The following is a 21,968-nucleotide window of genomic DNA, read 5'->3' on the forward strand; positions in this document are numbered from 1 at the left end:
CCTCTGCAACTGACCACGTGTCTTAGTTTCGCATTTACAACTCTGTATATGATAAGCGTCATAGTGACACCTACATGTTGCACATCATTTTTTTCAGCAAGCACTCTGCTACACTGCAAATGTGTCCCATAATTATTCTAATCATTTTTCTACATAAAATATCACATCAAACAGGGGATATCTCAATTTTTTAAGAAATTTGACCGGGTCTTTAGTACGAAACTATCCCCTGCCACCTTTAAAAAAATCGACAAAACGAACAAAAAAGGTGCAGTAAATGAAACTGACAATTCAATTTTTTATAGCAACTCATAAGTTTTTTCTTTTATTCATGATTAACAAAAAGTTCTTTTTCTGCCTGCAAACATTGAAATGGGTGTTTATTCCTTTTTCCTTCGTTTATAACGAAGGGTTAATGTCTGTAAAAAAGCAGCTGAAGAAGAGCAAAGCCAACAACTACATGTACAGTACTAAATATTAATACGACCTGATAGGTGTATGTCAGTTTACAGTTTAAGGTTGTTGCTAAAGACGGCAAAGCTTTTTGAAAAAGCTATACTTGTGATGATTTAATATTTATCATATTGATGAGAAAACGATGATTCTGATTTGCTGAAAATTTTTATTGATAACCGCATCAATAATATTTTCACGAATTAGCCGTTACTACAAAATGGTCGACATTACATATTCCCCCTTCCCGGGTACATTTTGAAATATATATGGAGGGGGGGGGGAGAATTCTATGAAGATGATGTTCTCGGAGTGTTGACTGACATTGTTTTTGATGTTATCTTATTACGTAAAAAGAAGAGAACAAGGGTGAAAGTAAGACCATCAAGTTCATTAAAGGAGAATAGACTTTACAAATGATGATAGACCTAACGAGCCGCCATTAATTCCTCGGTGCCTCGCTTTAAACTCTAAAAACTTCGATTTTTATTCAAAAAACTCATGAAAAAGTTTTGCCAGTCGAAAGGCAGAATGTTGTCCTTTATTTTCATAAATTAATCATTTACCTTACTTCATTAAAACTTAGAAAAAAATATTCGAATTTCCGAGAATTAGGACGTGTACGACTCGGTTTGTGTACGAAGTGACTGTAAATCCGCCGTCGTTAACCGTACACCATTTTTCATGCGATTTCCGTGCATTACCTTATTTTTTCCGCACTTGTCATTTGTTGCACTCAATCTTAGAGCAAAGTTTAAAAATGTAACTGCTTTTGGTCATTCTCACAATTATAATTTAAGGGACAGTTGATCGTCCGGCTCGAGAGATCAGCTCCATTTTCACCTCCGATTAGCCTCAGAGTTCAATCAGGTCAGCCATATTTGATTCCTTAAACAACTAGTAATATTATCCAATCATCTTTCACCGTTTAAACTTTAGTCATTCAGTGCGGATTTCATTCAATATGGTGCTTAGTCCAAAGACTGTAAAATACTTCAATTCTGTGTACCGTCTTCCTTGGAAGACGGTAATTAATCTTTTATATATGTACTGTAAAATTTGTCTAATTTGGATGTTGTGTATTCCGAAATCTTGCCTTTTATGATAAAAACTTTTAGTCCCTTTCAGTAAATTCAATTGTTTAAAATGTTGTCTACGTAACCATGCAGTGGTAGCACAAATTAATTTTACGTATGAATGCATTTTTAATGTCATTTATATGCTGATGACTGTTTGACAATCCCCAATCTCTTCTTGCTTTTCAAAGAAAGTTTTGAAAAAATCCTGATTACCAGTGCTACATATCAAGATGCATATCCCACTGCAATCAAAAATAATCCGACAATCTTGTCGAAGGACATTTATGCGTATGAACTACTAGTAATTATTATGGAAGAAACACTTTGCAGATGTGATTTATATACTATAAGGAATGAAAATGAATATTGTTGATAGATAAAACGTCGTCGATATATTTAAATGTTGAATTGAAGGCCACAGCAAGAGTCTTCTTTTCATGTAGAAGTTTTCGAATCAATTTTGCTTCATAAGAATATAAAAATAGGTCTGCTAATAAAAGGGCGCCATAAGAACCCATGGGAATTCCAAAAGATTGTTGGAAGACTTGATCTCCAAAAACTACACATAGATATTGTCAATCAGAAACTCAAACATCTATTTAATATCAACTACTGAATGTTTTTTAACAAAATAAATTTGAAAGTGACCATTGACATTAGGTAAGTAAATTTACGAGTTCCATTTTTAGTGAAAAAGCAGCTGTCTACGATGTCAAAAAGCCTTGACTTTAATTTATCGTGGGGAATGGTTGGGGAATGGTTGTATAAAGTGTTGAAAAGTCGCACGTTTTGATGTTAATGATTTTGATAAAATTTTGTGATTTCAAATTTTCTAAGCGTTCTTCGGACTTTTTAGCTCACCTGAGCCGAAGGCTTTAGTGGGCATTTCTGATCAAAATTTGTCCGTTGTCGCTAGTCGTTGTTGTCATCGTCGTCGTTAACTTTTTTACAATTTCATCGTCTTCTCCAGAACCACTGGGCTAATTTCAACCAAACTTTGCACAAAGTATCATTGGTTAATTAAAAGAAGATTCATGTTTGTTCAAATGAAGGGCCACGCTTTATTCCAAGGGGAGATAATTACGAATTAGTGAAAATTTGATGGCCACAGTGGGTGATCAAATTTTTACACAGGAATGCATAATTTATGAACAATCTTTAAAAAACTTCTCAAGAACAGCAAAGCCACGATTGGTCATATTTATATGGAAGCATCCTCAGGTAGAGTAGATTCAAGTTATTTCAAATCATGACCCCTCGGGGTAGGGCTTGAGCCACAGTGGGTGGTCAAAGTTTTACATAGGAGTACATAGGGAAAATCTTTAAAAATCTTCTTCTCAAGAACAGCAAAGCCATGGTTGGTTATATTTATATGGAAGCATTGTCATGTTGTGTAGATTCAAATTTGTTCAAATCATGCCCCCCCCCCCCCCCAGTATCCTCAGATAAAGAAGATTCAAGTTTGTTCAAAACATCACCCCAGGAATATAATCTTTAAAAATCTTCTAAAGCCATTAATAGTCAAAGAAATGTTGAAGCATCCTCAGTTAGTGTAAATTTAAGTTTTATTTAATCATGCCCCCCCCCTTTTAATACATTGGGTACGTTTAAACTTTTCAAAACTGAACTATTTCGTGTTTTCCTAGCTAAAGGTGCTCAGGTGAGCGGTGTGGCCCATGGGCCTCTTGTTAAGTATTACACCACTTCTAGAATAGAATGATGTACTTTCACGATTAAACAGGAATGTACCAGCACTTTGTGTGGTGATTGAGCCATGCAATAAAAATAGATCAATATGAAAAAAAGCACTGATGCTGGTCACAGCATTAAAATCGTGTTTGTTCAGTGATCCTTGAATAACTTGACCAAAAAGTTTCAGAGAAAATATGAATCTTATTGCACAAACGGATACTTTTACCACAACGTTATCCCTTTATCCAACTGAGAGATGATATATTGGAAATATTTTTCATACCTCATACTTTATTTTACATCTGTACGACTCGATTTCAATCAATAAAATGGAAAAAAAGTACTTCAATACAAAGGTTCCAGAAGATGCCATTCTGATCGATAGTTTCTACGTATCACAGAATTTCTTTTCCTGATATAAAACGAATACTAGAAGCTTGACTTCCTAATATTCATTCTTTTTACAGGTATTTTTCATTTATTTATTTAATGATTTGTTGTTATTATTGAATCATAACCATTTTTCTTATCTATATGTTTTTTTAATAGATTAACGCAATGATATGTGTCATAGTCATTCCAAAACGAAAGTAAAGGGTACAGAAAGAAATCTTTTAGATTTTCATTTACTGTTAATTTAAGCATTTTTCAACGAAGTCTTTAGCTGTTTATGAGAGTTGATTATTGGCTAATATAATCCATTAAGTCTACACGTCTCAACACCCCGAGGGGGTATTTTATAATATATGTAGGAGGTTCCAAAAATCAGTAACATCTATGTTAGTACATATATCAAAGTAAGAACTACCTCAAGTCTATATCATTACTGATTAGTGTATTATTTAGTGCACGGTTATATTTTAGCCGTAGGTTTCGTGTTTGTTTTGGTAATTGGTAGTTACATATGTATAATGAATTACTTACTTGGTGTATATATTTGAAAAATATGTTGAAAAATGTTTGCTGACTGACAACTTCGGTACATATCAGGGGAGTAGCTAGGGTGTGTTTAATGTGGAAGCAAATCAAGGCAGGGAGTTTGGGGGCCGCCTTATTGCCCCCAGTGGGTCCAAGGCGAAGCCCTGTTGGGGCCCAGGGGGCGAAGCCCCCGGAAGATGGCGAGTTTTAGCATTTCTAACACTTAATTTTGAGTATCCAGAAAAGAGAGTCACATTTAAATAATCCGGGTTTCAACGTTTGAAATGCTTATTTCCTCATCATGAAATTAACGATAAAGAAGAAAAAAGTATTGCCTGAATTATGATGGGATTTAATTTTTGTTTTATTATTATTTTTGTGTGTGTGTGTGAAAATGATGTGGAAGCACTTGCGTACTTGCGCACGCCTAGCTACGCGCCTGCATATTTTCTCTTCTATCTTATCGGTATTAAATAATTCAGACATACAAGACAATTGGCAAAGAAAAATTAAGAGGAAGCATGCTTCATGGTCTGTTCTCGGCAGTACCTATACACTTCTACCACATTTAAAATTCTTTATATTCCCATTTTTGGGAAGAAAACCCCTTTATTTACCCAATTAATTTAACCTCCCAAATGAATTGGCCTTGGGATAAAATAGCCCTCCATTAAAATCTTCTATCCGCCCATGCAATCTAATTAAAAACTCTTAGATCCGTGCCGTTTACACTCTTTGTTCTTAGCCAATCAGCGCCTCTGAAACCGTCAGTGCACAAAGTGTAAACGGCGCGGATCTAAGAAGTATTTTAATTAGATTGTCCGCCCATGTTGATTAACACACACTCTAAACAGCTAAAAGTGACTTCCATCTACAGATCAAAAGCAATAACATTAATTTTATAGTCATTATTTTCAGTTTTAGTCTGCAACTATGGAATCGGAAATCTTGAGACTTAATGTGGGTGGACATATTTATACAACAACAAGGTCTACCCTTGTCAAGTATCCAGATTCAATGCTGGGAGTGATGTTTAAAGGTGATATCCCATCCAAAATGGATCAGGATGGAAACTACTTCATTGACCGAGACGGACAAATGTTCAGATACATACTAAATTTTTGTAGGTCTGGAAAACTCTGTCTGCCGCAACACTTTTCTGATTATGATTTATTGGAAAATGAGGCTGATTTTTACCAAATTCAACCCTTATTAACCAGCATCACTTCTTCACGACAACATGCAATGCAAGAAAACTTGGAAGTCCATTACATAGATATTGTGGAAGTGAAAAATCAGTTATTACCTGTATATGACGATGAAAATGTTTCTTCCGATGATTTTTTTTGTACAAGTACTTCTTTATACGGAAGGAACACAGACCTGAGGACATTGCCTAGAAGAGCTTTTGATCGCTTCTTGGAATCGAGACGTAATCCAGGTTACGGTGAATTAGTAATCAGTGGATATTTTGCAAGAATTCGGATAGGTGAGATGCTGAGCAGCAAAGGATGGATTAAAGAACATTGCGATTTATCATCATCAAATACCAGTGCAGGAAAAGAAGCACGTGAAGTTTTCACTGAACAAAATTATAGGGAACTTTGGAAAAAGTATATAAAAAGTGAATAAATGTGCAAATCATATTACCAGAATGGGCTTTCTTTCAAATAATATACATATTTGTTGTATCTGTAGTGTTCTGCTGACTAATATACGTGTATACATGTAAATCTGTAAATCATTATAACAACTACAGTACCGCTATTTAAGTACAATGACGCATACTGTATGCAGCTGTGTAATTTTTCTGCTAATTAAGAAATAAGGTATCATTTTAAAAGTTTTATCGGGATGTAAATACGGGTTGGTCATGTGATCAAATCCCATAAAGCCCGAAGGGCTTTATGGTAGATTTGATCACATGCCAACCCGTATTTACATCCCGATAAAACTTTTAAAATGATACCTTATTACTTATATTTACATTTGTGACTGATTTATAACAGATAGTAAGGTACTAAAGTTTTAAACCCATAAATGATTTATTTTTTTCAAAACTCAACGGTATAACTTGAATGTGTTGAACACGTCGATCACTTATGACGTCACTATGAAATTACGTAGATCGTTTATGACTAAACAATCAATTTATGGTCACATGACGAACGTGTTTTACACAGGTGTAAAAACGCCTTGTTCAAATAGTGTTATATAAGGGAAAACATTTGCAAATGTAAATATTAAACAATACAATGCGATGCAACACTTATTCATAAAGGATTAATGTAAAGGAATTTAAAAAAAAGGATATTTATTCTTTTTATATTTAGTAAATTCGAGTCAAAGTACCCTAAATAGTCGTCATTTTGTGTCGTGTATATTTATACCCCTACGCAACAAGTTGCATGAGGTATATATAATGTTTTTGACCAGTCCGTCATTCAGTCAGTCCTTTTTTTTTGGTCAGCGCAACTCCTCTTAAACTGCTGCACAGAATTTCGTCAAACTTTGCAGCTATTTAGGACGCAGTGTGTAAATGTGCATATTGTCAGAAAATTCCGATTCCTTTATTTTTCTTGGAATTTCGGTACTTTTCAACTTAGATTTTTGGCCATATCTTGAATAAAGAGATGAACAGTTTGTCAGCGCAACTCCCCTTAAAACGCTGCACAGAATTTCGTCAAACTTTGCAGATATATAGGACACAGTGTGTAAATGTGCATATTGCCAGGAAATTCAGATTCATTCATTTTTCTTGGAATTTCGGCACTTTTCAACTTAGATTTTTGGCCATATCTTGAATATAGAGAAGAACAGTTTGTCAGCGCAACTCCTCTTAAACCGCTGCACAGAATTTCGTCAAACTTTGCAGATATTTAGGACACAGGGTGAAGATGTGCATATTGCCAGGAAATTCCAATTCCATTATATTCCCCTTAGAGTTTTGACTATTATTGAAGAAACTTTCCAGCTAAGTAATAAGGAAATCCACTGGAATCAGCTATTGTAATGAAAATTTTGTGAAATATTTTATGACCTTAAAAGATCCCTATTGATTTTAAGATCAAAATATGAATGATTCAATACACACACAAACACACACAAAATCTTGGATAGAAGTACCCCCCCTCCCCCCCCCCCCCCCCACACACACACCTCAAATTAGTGCTTTGCCTTAAATAATTTTATAAGTACACTGTACTTAGTACAGTATATAACAGGCTTGGGGCAAAATACATTGTAAAGTAATGCATTACATTACCATTACTTCAAGAATTTGGGCATTAAATTACCATTACCATTACTCTAATTTCTTAGAGTAATGCCATACATTACCATTACTTTAGTAAAGTAATGTATTACCATTACCATTACTTTTGGGGGTTTTCAAAAATAGAAATAAAAAACTTGAGCTTTTCATAAATATGCACACCCGTTCAAAACTATACTTGATGAACGTTAATTCAAATTTAACATTCTTAATTAAAAGATATGATATTTAAAACACAGATTTCCAGTACTTGTATTTATTACACAGTAAATAATTTACAAATCTCTTTATTATTCGTAAGAAGTTTAATTTTTTCAATTGCCGATAAGATAAAAACATGTACGATATGCACTTTTTGTGTGATTATTGATGTCTTAAAAAGCAGTTTAACTTTTGGGGCACTTAAACCCCTCCCCAAAACTATCAAATAAATAAGACATCGATTGTTTAGATCTAGTACCTTCTGAAAAAAGAAAATTAAATGCACTGACAAACTTGAAAAAAGGGTTTGACAGTATGTATATTTTGCTCTGCTAAAAGTAGAATGCCTGTCTTCTATTCCTTTTGGATTTGTCATGGTCAGCTCAAACTATAGCAGCTCTTTTATTAAATGTTTTATAAAAACAGTCGGGGGAGAGGGACTGGTTTTTGAGCACTTCTCAAAACAATACATTGTTTTAATTGTTACATAACCTTAGAGGGATTGTGTGTTTTGATGACACTCTGTTCAAAGTTTACAGTGTACATTAATTAGTGTACCTCACACAGGAAAAATTTTTAAAGTAATTTCTTAAAAACTCTTTTACATAATATTATGAAATTAAATATTATCTAAAAGAAGTATGACAAGATGTCTTTGTGAAACACTGATGCCCCCGTATGGCAACTTATAGCAAAGGCTAAACTTTCTCAAATGCAAATCAAATATGTTGTTACCCAAAGTCTTGTCTCGAGGAATATACCTGTGAAATATGAAAGCCCTAGCAGCAAACATTGAATAGATATGGAAAAGGTTAAAGTTTTTCAAAGTAATTCAAACATCAAGGTCAAGGTCAAATGGTCAAAATTAATGGTGCCTATAGGAAAGGCCTTCTCACAAGAAATATACAGGTGAAATATGAAAGCTGAAGCACCAATCGTTCAAAAGCTATGATCAACGTTAAAGTGTTTCAAAAGTAGGTCAAACTCCAAGGTCAAGGTCAATGGATTACAATTGTTGGTATCCAAAGGAAGGACTTGTCACAAGGAAAAAACATGTTAAATATGAAAGCCCTAGCAACAACTTTTCAAAAGTTGTGTCCAAGGTTAAAGTTTTCGAAAGTAGGTCAAAGTCCAAGGTCAAGGTCAGAGGGTCAAAGTTGTTGTTATCCAAAGGAATGTCTTGTCACAAGGATTATATATGTGAAGTATGAAAGCCCTAGCACCAACGGTTCAGAAGTTCTGGCCAAGGTAAAAGTTTTCCAAAAGAAAGTCAAACTCCAAGGTCAACGTCAAATTGTCAAAAGTTACATGTATGACCAAGGTTAAAGGTTTTTTTAAAAGTAGGTCAAACTCCAAGGTCAAGGTCAAAGGGTCAAAGTTGTTGGTATCCAAAGGAAGGTCTTGTCACAAGGATTACATATATGAAGTATGAAAGTCCTAGCACCAACGGTTCAATAGTTATGGCCAAGGTTAAAAATTTTCAAAAGTAGGCCAATCTCGAAGGTCAAGGTCAAAGGGTCAAAGTTGGTATCCAAAGGAAGGTCTTGTCACAAGGATTACATATGCTAAGTAAATGTATGAAAGCCTTAGCACGAACCGTTCAAAAGTTATGACCAATGAGAAAGTTTTTCAAAATTAGGTCAAACTCAAAGGTCAAGGTCAAAAGGTAAAAAATGGTGGTACCCAAAGAAAGGTCTTGCCACGAGGAATACACATGTGAAGTATGAAAGCCCTAGCACCAATCGTTCAAAAGTTATGGCCGAGGTTAAAGTTGGGAAAAAATTTGCAAAACTGGGTCAAACTCCAAGGTCAAGGTCAAACGGTCAAATATGGTGGTACCCAAAGAAAGGTCTTGTCACAAGGAATACACATGTGAAATATGAAAGCCATAGCTCTAACCAATCAACAGTTATGGGCAATGTTAAAGTTTTTGCGGACAGACAAACAGACAGACAGACAGACGGACGGACAGGGCAAAAACTATATACCCCCGAATCTTCGATACGGGGGCATAAAAATTTGTGGTAATTGTACTTTCAACAGAATATAAAGTGTTGTAGTAGATAGTGCAAATAGATACAGAGACTTTATTTAAATAGGTTAACTTTTTATGCCCCCGTATCAAAGATTCGGGGGTATATAGTTTTGCCCTGTCCGTCTGTCTTTCTGTCTGTCTGTTTGTCTGTTTTGTCTGGCTTCCATACTTCACACATGTAATCCTTGTGACAAGACCTTCCTTTGGATACCAACAACTTTGATCCTTTGACCTTGACCTTGGAGTTTGACCTACTTTTGAAAATTTTTAACCTTGGCCATTACTATTGAACCGTTGGTGCTAAGGCTCTCATACTTCACATATGTAATCCTTTTGACAGGACCTACCTATGGATACCAACAATTGTAGTCCATTAACTTTGACCTTGGAGTTTGACCTACTTTTGAAAAACTTAAACCTAGGTCATAACCGATTGGTGCTTCAGCTTTCATATTTCACCAGTATATTTCTCGTGAGAAGGCCCTTCCTTAGCCACCATTAATTTTGACTATTTGACCTTAACTTTAACCTTTTCCATATCTATTCAATGGTTGTTGCTAGGGCTCTCATATTTCACAGGTATATTTCTTGAGACAAGACCTTACTTTGGGTACCAACATATTTGGTTTGCATTTGAGATAGTTTAACCTTTCCTAAAAGTAGCCATACGGGGACACCAGTGTTTCACAAACACATCTTGTTTCATTCATTTCTATCATTTAAAAAATTATTTAATCTAAACAATAATTTCCATTTTAAAATTTTTAAAATAGGTATATATACAAAATAATGCTTTGTAATGCTATGTAATGCCAGCATTACTCTGGATTTATAAAAGTAATGCATTACATTACCATTACAGGTAATGCAAATTTTTGGGCATTACACATTACTAGCATTACTTTGAGTTCAAGTAATGCATTGCAATGCATTACCATTACATTTAGCATTACCCCAAGCCTGGTATATAAATAAATTAATATGACTACATCATAATTTTGTTTCCATCAGTTATTTAAATGTGTAAATTGTCATGTGTTGGGCATGGACTTACACTCATTAACAAATTGAAATCACTGATGAATTTAAATAACAGTTTGTCAGCATACATATGTAACTCCTGCACTGAATTTCCTGAAACTTTGTAGGTATTTCAGACATAAAGTGTAGATTTGTATATTACCCAGAAATTTTGATTCCATTATTTATCTAGAAACTTCAGCCCAATTAAATTTGTAACAGACAAAGATTTGAATGTCCTTATCTGCAAGAAGTTTTGAGGTGATGATTTTTTGCAAGTAATGCCCCTTTTTTAATTACACTGTGTATTTAAAGTGCACCGTACCATTCATTTTGTGTTGCATTGTCTCGTTTTGGGGGAGCGTGGGGTATGTGAGCTTGCTCACTTTTTCTTTCATTTTAATTTTTTTTTTCTTAAATAAACCAGATTTGCCAAATTTGTAATAGTGTGTCCTTGGACAAAGAGCTTTCATTCATATTATGTAACATGAAAGGAGAAAACAGGTAAAGATATAATGTATGCCTGGACCGGGAATCGAACCCAGGACCCCAGCATCTTTAGTCAGGTTCAGCCATCCAGACCGATATATACGGTCCAAACCATTACGATTAAAAGGGAGGATCATATGAGAAACATAAAAAATACTTGTATTTCTTTTTAGTTAATACATCTATAGAGGAATATTTGATGTTTTTGTATTTGGATATGGAATTTAGTTGAAGAGTGGGACAGGATTTTTTTTTTATATTTTATTTTTATATATTTTTTTTTATATTTTTATATTTTGAGTGAAATAACCATATCATGATACAAAACATTGAATTTTCTGTTTATTACATTTTCTTTGATTTTCCTTTTGCATCTGTCTTTTCGTAACGCATTATCTTATGCTGTGTCACCTTAGTTGAGCGGTTGAGACGTCACAGCTTAAGCGATTATGATTTTGAAAATAAAAGATTACATGGATTTTAACAACGTTAACAATTTGGATAAACTTTGTCAGTTTTAAATAATCTTCTTTTGAATAGTTTATTTACTCTTGCTATTATATAACAGGCTAGGGGGTATTTTTTTTTTTACAACACTCTTTGTACAGGGAAGGGAATTCGAGAATTTTGCCGCATTTCTGATATTTTTTCACAGTACGTGAAAAAATATCACCTTTATTCAATAAATAAATAACATTATTTCGCTGTTAAAAATATAATAATAAGACATTTAGTACTGTCGTATGCGAGACATAAATCCTGCCAGCACTATTGGGGTTAGAATCAGTAAGCCCTTTGAGGGCTTCATGCTATGAAAACTCATAAATGGGCCAATAATCCCTAATATGCATTATGATACATATCCCCTCGCTTCTGGAGAGCAAACATAACATGAACTCATGAAGATAATTCTAACTAGTTGAAGATATCATTACATATGTACATTTAATTCATTCATTGTCATTTGGTGTTAAGATACATATTCATTTTGGTGAGTAAAATTAACATATTAAGGACAGCTATATGATGCAAACAAACGTTTTTCAAAAACCACGAAAATACATAACAACTTGAATCATGTTTATATAAGTAAAAGGAATACGTTTATTCGCATAGATTTTAATTTTTCATCAAAAATTAATTTCACTATAATCTCTAAGATGGTGAAAAATTGTATATATTAATGAGGGTGTGCAGAAAAGTAGATATATGAACGACATAGAAAGTTAACATTTTCTTAATATTTTAGAAATGGATGATGGGGAATATTTCTAATACATTGACAAGTAAAATAATTGTGCTTGTTTAAATACAAGTAGAATTACACCATATTGCACTCTGCTGCAATACAATGGGATACACTGTGATGCCTGCCAAATTGTCCAATCAAAATTAACTTAGTCAATTTCTTTTTTCTTAATTGAATTTAAAAACTGATTCCACACACTTTTTTCATTTTATGCTTTGAAAAAAAAAAAGGTTTCAAAAACAGACTAGAGAGTATTTCTTTTATTCTCATATTCTTAAATATTTGTTTTCTTTGATATGAATCAAAATTAACAATCAGTAATTAAGTCGAAGGACTTTTGCAAAGTTACGTGTTACTTGTTTTTTTTTTTTTTGTATCGAATGACTAGTTTGAGTATGCGCAAAAGATCCAAAAGAAATGAACCTCCTTTTTGACTGATGGGTGGATTTTTTTGTTTGCAAGAGAATTTATACTGTTTACCATATAAGAATTTAACTGCATTTTATTGCACTGCACTACAATGCAATGTCAATCAATAAAATGGAGTCCATTTTTGTTTTACATTATGGTATTGAAAATAAGGTGTAAATTAACATATTTTCTAATATACTTTTATTTTTAAAAAAGTTTTGAAAAACAGACTGGATGGAATATTTTCATTCACATTTTCTTATATGATTGTTTTCTTTCATACCAATCTAAATTAACAATGCAGTAATAATATCGAAGGATTTTTCGAAAAATTTGTCATTGCTGTTTATTATTTTATGCAACGCCTAGTTTTGGTATATGAAAGATTGAAAAAGAGAGAAATCTCGTGTTTGACTGATGAGTGTGAATTTTGAGAGTGATGCAGATAAGCACCAGGAAGGATAAACAGAATATATTCCGATAACAGTACTTAGAGCTATGTTCTAAACAAAGAACAGTTACTTTTGCTGATTTTTTTAATTTTTTTTTTTATTTTCTATTGAAAGTCTGATATGCGAAACATGCGGAGGAAAATTGGAGTGTCGAAAGAAGTTTTTTAATTGCAAGCTAATTCATTCTGCTTTTAAATAAAAATATAACTGTCCTACAATACATTGCATTGTAATGCTTGATGTACTGTCTAATTAAATCATACTCGGTCAATTGTTATTATTAGGCAAAACAGTGAAAAAAAAAAAAAAAAAAAACTTTCCTGTTTGACTGATGAGTGAATATTCGAATATTCCGAGACTCAAACAAAGCGCCGATGACTTTGTAGAACAATCAAAGACGCTTTTCAATACTGCTTAGCAGTACTTGTTTAGTGAGATAAGTTAACACTAAGTCCTTTACACGTGATTTTACCCGTTAAGCTCCAGTCTTCATCGTAAATTATCACAAAAGCGAAGATTAAGTAGATTGTTATTTTTTAATCCCACTCATTTCTGTTTAAAATCTTAAAAATCTTTCAGAAAATTCTGGAAACACATTTTTATAGGACATGTTTTAATAAGAAACAGATTATAGGAATTTCCTGTTTACGGCCAATTTTATTTATAAAATCGGTTCTACCCTATAACCTTAAAATGGGTCAACCTACACCACGTGTTTTGAATTTAAATCACAGTAACATTAGTAGGGGTGAAATCGTTTCAGACGTCTCTAGTCGAGCCTCTTTATTGTATTCCTCGAAAATTACCGCGATACATTTTAAGACTTTAGACGGGATACAAAACTTCCGGTTGGGGATATAAATGTAGGATAAAACCAAAGACCTCAGAATGGAAAACTCTGAAATCTCTGGTTTTATCCTTTATTTATAACCCCAACCGGATGTTTTGTATCCCGTCTAGAGTCTTAAATTTTCGAGGAATAAATGAAAAGGCCTGACCAGAAGAGCTGAAAAAAGGGTGTCAAAGACTGGAGCCAAATACGTCGAATGATCAGAGCTATGCATGAGGAATTTATTGATTTTGAAATAAATTTCTAAATTTTACTACATCAATTAATTATTGTTGTCAACGAGTACCCGGTTAACCGGTTAACCGTCGAACGAAGCGAGTATCGGTTAGTAAAACTGCTATTCGGTTACACATTTCCCTAAAATTATTTACTGTTAAACTTGATCTAGTGGTTCACAAATAGGGTTGATTTGTTTTGATTAGTTTTCGCAGTTTATATACATGTAATTGATAACTTTGATTGCCAGGAGTATATAATAGTTTTGAAGACCTGAGTTATAATTACCTCATTTACACCTGTGCTAGTCAAAGGAACATAATTTATTAAGATGCCGCCGCAGACATAAAGTTTGGAAGTATTTTTGATTCGAGATCTGTATCAAAATGTAAATTATGTGAATCGGAGTTATTGTATAAGAATGGGACTACAAATATGTTAAATCACCTAATATTAAAACATTACTCGAAAACCAGCCATTTACTGGACACTCTACAAATCAACCAGTAATTATGGGTATTTTAAATCTCCTTGATCGCGACATATATCAGGGGCTGTAAAGGAAAACGTAACGAGAGCCATTGTAAAAATGGTGATTGACGAATATCTTTCTTCTTCGTGTGTCGATAAAATTGTTTTCTTAAACAAAACACAAACTGACCGTTTCGAGTGACATCTAAAATCAAAATTCTTTGAAGATATTGTGTGTGTGTGTGTGTGTGTGAGGGTGAGGGTGTGTGTGTGTGTGTGAGGGTGTGTGTGTGTGTGTGAGGGTGTGTGTGTGTGTTTGAGTTTGTAATTGTAAATATAGTTCATATACAGTACATTTGTTTTATTTCTACCGATAGGTAAAGGATGAGGTAAATAATAGATATGGTAACTGTAACGAAAAATCATCCGAGTAAACGGGTACTCGATCGGAAAAGTAAGCGAGTAACCGGTTACTAAAAATCGTCCGATTTGACAACACTAAATTAAATATATCTATATATATCAGTATTTTCAAGCTAGTACCGAAGTATTAAGCTACTGGGCTGTAGAGACCCTCGGGGACTTACAGTCCACCAGCAGAGGCCTCGACCCAGGGGTCATAATGTAAATATTATACGGTACCAATTTTGATGCACCATGCTGATGCGTATTTCGACAAATGATGTCTTTTCAGTGATGCTCATGTCGAGACGTTGGAAATCCGAAATAATTGAATTAAAAAAAAATTCTCCTTATATCTCCTGGAGACTCATAATGGAAATAATATTTTTGGTGACAACTTTATATATAACAATTTAACAAATATTGGATTTAAACATTTCTATTCAGGTAAATCTACAATCTAGTGGCACTGCTAGTAATTCCTTGTTTCACTTTTCAGGTTTTAGAGTCCCATACTCTTCATAGTTGCCACCCTGCATGTAAAATGTTCTTTCCAACTCTGGTGTGCTGTGAGACATGTAATTTTTTTTCCACATGTATCTTTCATGCCCCCCCCCCCCCCCAGTGCTTGATTTGAATGAATCCTCTCACATGATGAAGTTTCCCGTCTCTGGATAGATTTCTTTTTGTAAGATCAGTTACTGATAACAAGAATATCAACAGTCTCGTTTAAAGTCATCATTTCGCAAATTCTATGACCTATACAATGACCTTGTCAGCAAATACAATCTGTCATTAATCTAGGCAATTATTTACACACTGAATTGTCTACGGATTTTTCCGTTTTTTCCCGATCTTGACAAGGAGCACACGGCGGGTGAGACAGGTCGACAGGGGATGCTCACTCCTCCATGAACCTGATCCCACCTCTAATGTTTCACTGAGAGGTCCGTGTTTGCCCTGCTCCTGATTTTGTTTTGTTTGTATGGACTTTTGAGATCGAGTACTGTTCATTATCTCCATATTTCATTCTAATGATTTGATCTATATCCACCTTCCCGTAGCCAGTTAAATTAAATATCCATTTGCTGGCTTTCCTAAATCTGTCCTTTTTAAGTTGGCAATGTAACAATTGCCAAGTCCTTCATCAGGTTTGTTTACATAATGAACCTTAATCTCTTCCATGAGTTGAGCTCTGACTGTCCCTTTCATAGTTAGAGCCCTTGTATCATTCATAGGCTCAGGTTAGAAAATGATTTTTCTTTTGGTGACACACCTATTTTCACATATGAAATGTACGTATATGGGACAAAACCCAACTTTTGATGGTTAAAGGGGGATAACCTCCATAAAACACAATTTAATTTAAAAAAAACTATTAGATTTAACATTTTTCATTCAAGTTAAAATCTAAAATCTCACATCATCTTTGCAGACCATCTCCTCCAGGCACCAATTTTCGATTTCTAATAATCTCTTGACACCAATTCCTTGTTTCTCCCATCAGTTTCAGTGTCCCATATTCATCATAGTTACCACCCTGCATTTATAGAACATAACCCACTTATTCAGCCAATCAAATGTTTCCAATTCTCATGAAGGATCGATTCTTCATGGTGGAGAATGGTTCTATTTCTGAAATATTGAACAGTGTTTGATTGGTTCACTTATCAGTTAAATGGGCGTTTCTTTATTGTTTTTATTTCTCGCATAAAAAGAAAAAAATAATGCAAGACACATGTACGGTTTCAAAATCAAATTTAAATTTCTCGAGGTCTTGGAATTCACATTTGTTTTAATTTCCACTCTATTTTTTTTTGTTGCCTTTCGGAATATTAAGTTTTCGGCACATACAGAAAAATACAATTTTTGTCATGTATATCAGAGACCAGCGTTGTCTCGATTTAAAGCACCATTTTCATCCTTTTTTTTGCACAGGAGGAGCGAGAAATTTGCTAATTTCCTTGAACAGTACAGGAAAATGTTCCCCGTGGTATTTTTATGTGGCGTTAGAGTGATGTCCACTCCTGCTGGCTACAGTCAGTAGCTTTAACCACTTCACCATACCAGTCTCCCAGTACTTAAGATCAATTTCATTTAAAGCTGAACACTACTTGTAAATAGGCATATTTTCGCCATTTTCAACATTACTATCTACAATATCAGCACCGGGGTATACTCTTCGCATTCGTTACACCTGACTGCTTTATTGTCACGGGTATCGGCGTGGAATGGCGACCCGTGTTCGTGCTGGTTATCTTGTATTACCTGTTTATATTTTATTGCAGTTACGTGTATTTACAAGTGTTTGTTTGTATACTGCACTGACCTGTGCAACTGTTGTAAGTTTCTTTGGCATCTTTCTCTCCTGCATTAGAATAGGAACACAGTTATATTTTGTCGCTACCGAATGCTGTATAGCATATATCCTTCTACACCGGTGACGATTGATTACACTGAACAGTGACCAAGTCAGCAGTTTTATGTAGGGGCCCTCAGATATAGCGAGAATCCAATCGAATATGGCGGACACATTCCTTTTACGAATCGTGCTCAGCTTTAAGTCCATGCTAACCTGAATGGGTTGGAAGTTCATTTTGAAACTGCGCGTGTTCGATATTGTGTGTCTGTGTTGGATATGTATATATAGAATGAGCGGCCAATTCAGGCATGACACTATGGATTTTATTTTTGAATCATTGATATGATTGGCTTGGGTTCTGTTCTAAGTCAGTAAGATAATATTCTCTCAATATGATCTTACTATTAGGTAAAATACTCTTTCCAATTCTGGTGTGCTGCTGTGAGACGTAAGAAATTCTCCTTCGGTATAGAGTCTCATTATATCAAACCCTTCTAAAGGTTCCTTCATTTGAATGAATCCCCTCAATTGATGAAATTTTCCTGTCCATGGATGGATTTCCTTTTTTGTGATCAGGTACTACTGAGCAACAGTCTAAATCTTCTTCTTCTTTCACATAATTTATAAGAAATATCCAGTTGATGGCTACGGATCTCTGTATGGTCATCTGGGTCATCTATCTTCTCATCCCGTATTCTGTAAACATCACAGGATTCTTCTTTTTGGCATAGAATCCTTTTCCTGCTTTAGTAGCATGGAAATTTTTTTTCTTCTAATAACTGTTTTTTCTTGTCATCCAGAAACTTGGCTTTTTTCTGCAGTCAAGGGTCTTTCAAGCTGATCCAGGTAATCCTCACCCTCTTTTGGGCATAAACTTTGACATAAACGGTTATATTCTTCATCAGAAATTATCTCCCCATCACTGTAGATTTTGCATGATATGCCTCAATCCACATCTGCCTCTGTGAGGGATTTCATCCTTGATCTAGGAATTCTTTATCCAAACTGACTTTTACTCATTTCTTTACTGTAGCTGTTACCCCTGACCATGGTCAACTGATGTGGGTTTTTTTTTCATATACACCTATATTTATACCCCCTTTGAGGTTTTATTTTTAGTATCTTTGGAAAAACCAGTTAAATGTGTAATAAAGAGGAAAAAAGGATGGTATGCAAAAATCAACACCTGCAGTCCTCGTGCCTAGCACGCGCTATGTTTTACATTATATTTGTTGGACTAATAGTCATACAATAATTGCTGTATCTGGAAATGAAACGGGGGCGTGACGAGTGCCCGCAGGGCATGAGGTCACGACCCCCTTTCATTTCCAGATACAGCAATTATTGTATGACTATTGGTCCAGCAAATGTTTTGTGGCACGCCTACTTTCACGAGCTGCAGTGGCATTTTTCGCGCTACAATTTAGTTGGGATTGTTTCAAGCTAAAAGATGGACGTAGATTTTTTAGATAATGACTTCAAAGTTGAAGAAATAGACGACATGACATTGTCTCAAGTGTGCGACAAAATGGAAGCTTTCGACGGATTACTGAACATGAGCCTTACACAGACGCTAGCAGAGTACGACACAGGATCGGAGCATGGTGAATTTAAGCTTGAATGGGACTTTTTGAGTGAATATGAAAACAGTTCGAATTTGCCGACCACATCGGGTGATCGTTTTGCCCCCCCCCCCCCCCCAGTGACCGAGAGTGAACTGAAATCTCTAATTGAAAGCCAGGAAAACATAAACACTAAACAAAACACTAGATGGGCGGTCAACGTGTTTGAGAAATGGAGAACCGGCAGATCCCAAACTATTCCAGAACTTCAATTCCAGGGCAGCGAGGAAATGAATTACTGGTTACAACGCTTTATAGTGGAAGCTAGACGGCAGGATGGTAAGGACTACCCCCCTAAGAACCTGTACTTGATTTCTTGTGGACTACTTCGTTTTTTGCGAGACAAAGGTGTGTACGATAAAAACTTTTTAGACGAAAAAAAAACACAACTTTTATTTAATTTCGGAAAGTTCTAGATGCAAAAATGAAGTCGCTGATTGAAAAAGGCATAGGGTGTACTACGAAGCAGGCTGATCCTATTTTACCAGAAGATGAGGCCAAGTTGTGGGATGTTGGAGTGCTTGGAAGGAAAATGCAGAACAACTTCAGAAAACGATTTTCTTTTACGCATGTAAAATCTTTGGTTTGCGTGGGTGCGACGAACATCATAACCTGGAATGTGAACAGCTTACTATTGGATCAGATCAGCTGGGAAAATTTATTGAGTTTACGGGTCGAAAAACCAAAACGTACAAAGGAGGGCTGGGACAGCTAAATGTGTGCAACAAGACCATTAAACATCACTGCCAGTCCGGTAAGAGAATCTCTCCCTCTCTCTGTGAGGATGTACGCTTACTCGCTCGCTCATCAGCTTACAAATTCAAAATTTTCTTGTAGGTGAGAGATACATTGCTGACTATTTTGATCTATATCTGGATTCTCTTGGACGCCAAGGAACATTCTATCGAAGACCTCTGTCCGCAACATCTGAGGTGCCAATCCGATACGGAAATCAAGTTGTGGGAATTAACAAGCTGAAAAACTTAATGCGAATCATCTGCACGAAAGGTGGTTTACAGGGTAATTATTCGAATCATAGCGACAAACGCACTTGTGCGACCCAGCTATATATGTTTGGTGTTGAAGAGCAGCAGGTAATGGATTGGACTGGTCATCGTTCTCAAGCAGGTGTCCGTAAATACAAAAGATCCAGTGCACAAATGGAAGCTAATGTGTCAAAGATCTTGGATCCGCCCAAAGAGTGTACCGAGAATTCTACTCCGTTGAATACTCTAGATGGATGCACTCCAGATATTCAGATGAGTGTCCCGTTATTCCACAGACTGCAGCAAATGTCCAGGGTGAGGAACCTCAGAGCAAGAGATTCAAACCGAACAGATTCCCATTTGCAGAATTTAAAAATTGTAACATTACATTTCAGTTTTAAAGTGAAATTTTCACAAAAATCAATGACTAGCCAGATAGCTTGTTAAACTACTTAAACCTGATATTTTTGAATTGAGTCTTTTTTTTTCTTTTTTCTTTGTCTTGTAAAAATTGTACAAGGACATTAAATTTAATTTAAAGGTGGTTTTGTTGAAAAATTGAACTTTACAATGGTTGATTAAATGATGAATTTTGTGAGGATTTGATTTTCTTACCTTACAATAATTCTAAAATTATTGTACGGTATAATTACCACGCCTCCTTTGATACAGTGCAATAACTTGCAGTTTCTGAAGTTACTGTATGATGCTAGGCCACGCCTACCTGGGTGCAGAACGAGTATTGGAAATTACAGTACACTAGTCATCAAAGAAAATACGCCGCATAAGTGCCACAACTACGTTTTAAAGTACGTACTGTGTACGTTTTGTGTACACGTGTCTTTTTTACGTCTGGAAAATCGCCTATTAAGCCACTATGCACTGTGACGTCATACTTGGCAGTGATTCAAAACTATAACTTTATAATGTGGTTAAATAAAGGATATTCAATGTTTTGTAGTTGGATATGGAATTTATTTCACGAGTAAAACAAGATTTTTTTTTAATATTTTCACGAGTGCGAACATTACCAAATAACTATAAGCCCTATGCATGTTGACCAAACTTGCATGGATGATACTTCAGTCTAAGGATGCTCACTACCAGGCTTGCTTCGGATGCTGGATCTGAACTACAATTTTTGTATAACGAATTGGTGATTCAAAAAAGTTGAGAGTGTGTGTGTTTAATCATAATGAATAGTGGTTCGGTTGCGAATTTGATCGCCAAAATACCGCGAATATTAGTGGTTCACGTAAAGTCTGCAACACAGTAAAATTTCAAATGATGGAGAACCCTGCATGCTTTAAAAATTTCAAGTGTAAACGTTCAATCAAAAGTTATGGGCAAGGTTAAAGTTTTTGCGGACAAACAGACAGACGGACAGGGCAAAAACTATATACCCCCGAAACTTCAAAACGGGGGCATAAAAACTGCACCAAAAACCTGGGACGCCGAGCCGAGGGTGTCACATAAGCTCCCCCCAACTTCGTTGAGGAGAGCTAATTGTATGAAAGAAAAGGAATTTTAAACGGATATTTCATATGTCTTGATCTTTAGAAAATGTTAACAATACATTCTGATATGAAATTACAAGCAATTTTATCAACATTTCCAATCCTTGTCTGAACGATACATGCGATCAAAGTTCCAGTGGCAGAAAAAAATATTTATTTATCTTAAACACGGGAATATAATTTTCCATCACTTACAAGACCTTAGTGTTTTGATCATGGAAATACCAGAAATGCAATATCATACTGCAATTTCTATAGATATTTTTTTA

General features: G+C 35.0%; 2 protein-coding genes across 2 annotated transcripts in view; one reads left to right on the forward strand and one right to left on the reverse strand.

The window, feature by feature from the left end:
- The window catches only part of LOC133188797 (NADH dehydrogenase [ubiquinone] 1 alpha subcomplex subunit 9, mitochondrial-like), a 186,080-nt gene that overhangs the window by 112,548 nt on the left and 51,564 nt on the right, over window positions 1-21,968 (reverse strand). The gene's annotated exons all lie outside the window — the stretch shown is intronic.
- On the forward strand, window positions 5,076-5,795 carry LOC133196479 (BTB/POZ domain-containing protein KCTD4-like). The gene has a single exon (XM_061332369.1). The coding sequence runs from the start codon at window positions 5,076-5,078 to the stop codon at window positions 5,772-5,774; it is 699 nt and encodes a 232-aa protein (XP_061188353.1). The 3' UTR covers window positions 5,775-5,795.

This window comes from Saccostrea echinata, unplaced genomic scaffold, assembly GCF_033153115.1.
Source record: "Saccostrea echinata isolate AGI-Se365-2 ecotype Australia unplaced genomic scaffold, CSIRO_AGI_Sech_v1 ptg000001l, whole genome shotgun sequence".
NCBI classification, from domain to species: Eukaryota; Metazoa; Mollusca; class Bivalvia; order Ostreida; family Ostreidae; genus Saccostrea; species Saccostrea echinata.

Bases quoted from the DNA above. Each gene is read 5' to 3' on its own strand.
- LOC133196479 (XM_061332369.1), top strand. From the start codon at position 5,076: ATGGAATCGGAAATCTTGAGACTTAATGTGGGTGGACATATTTATACA.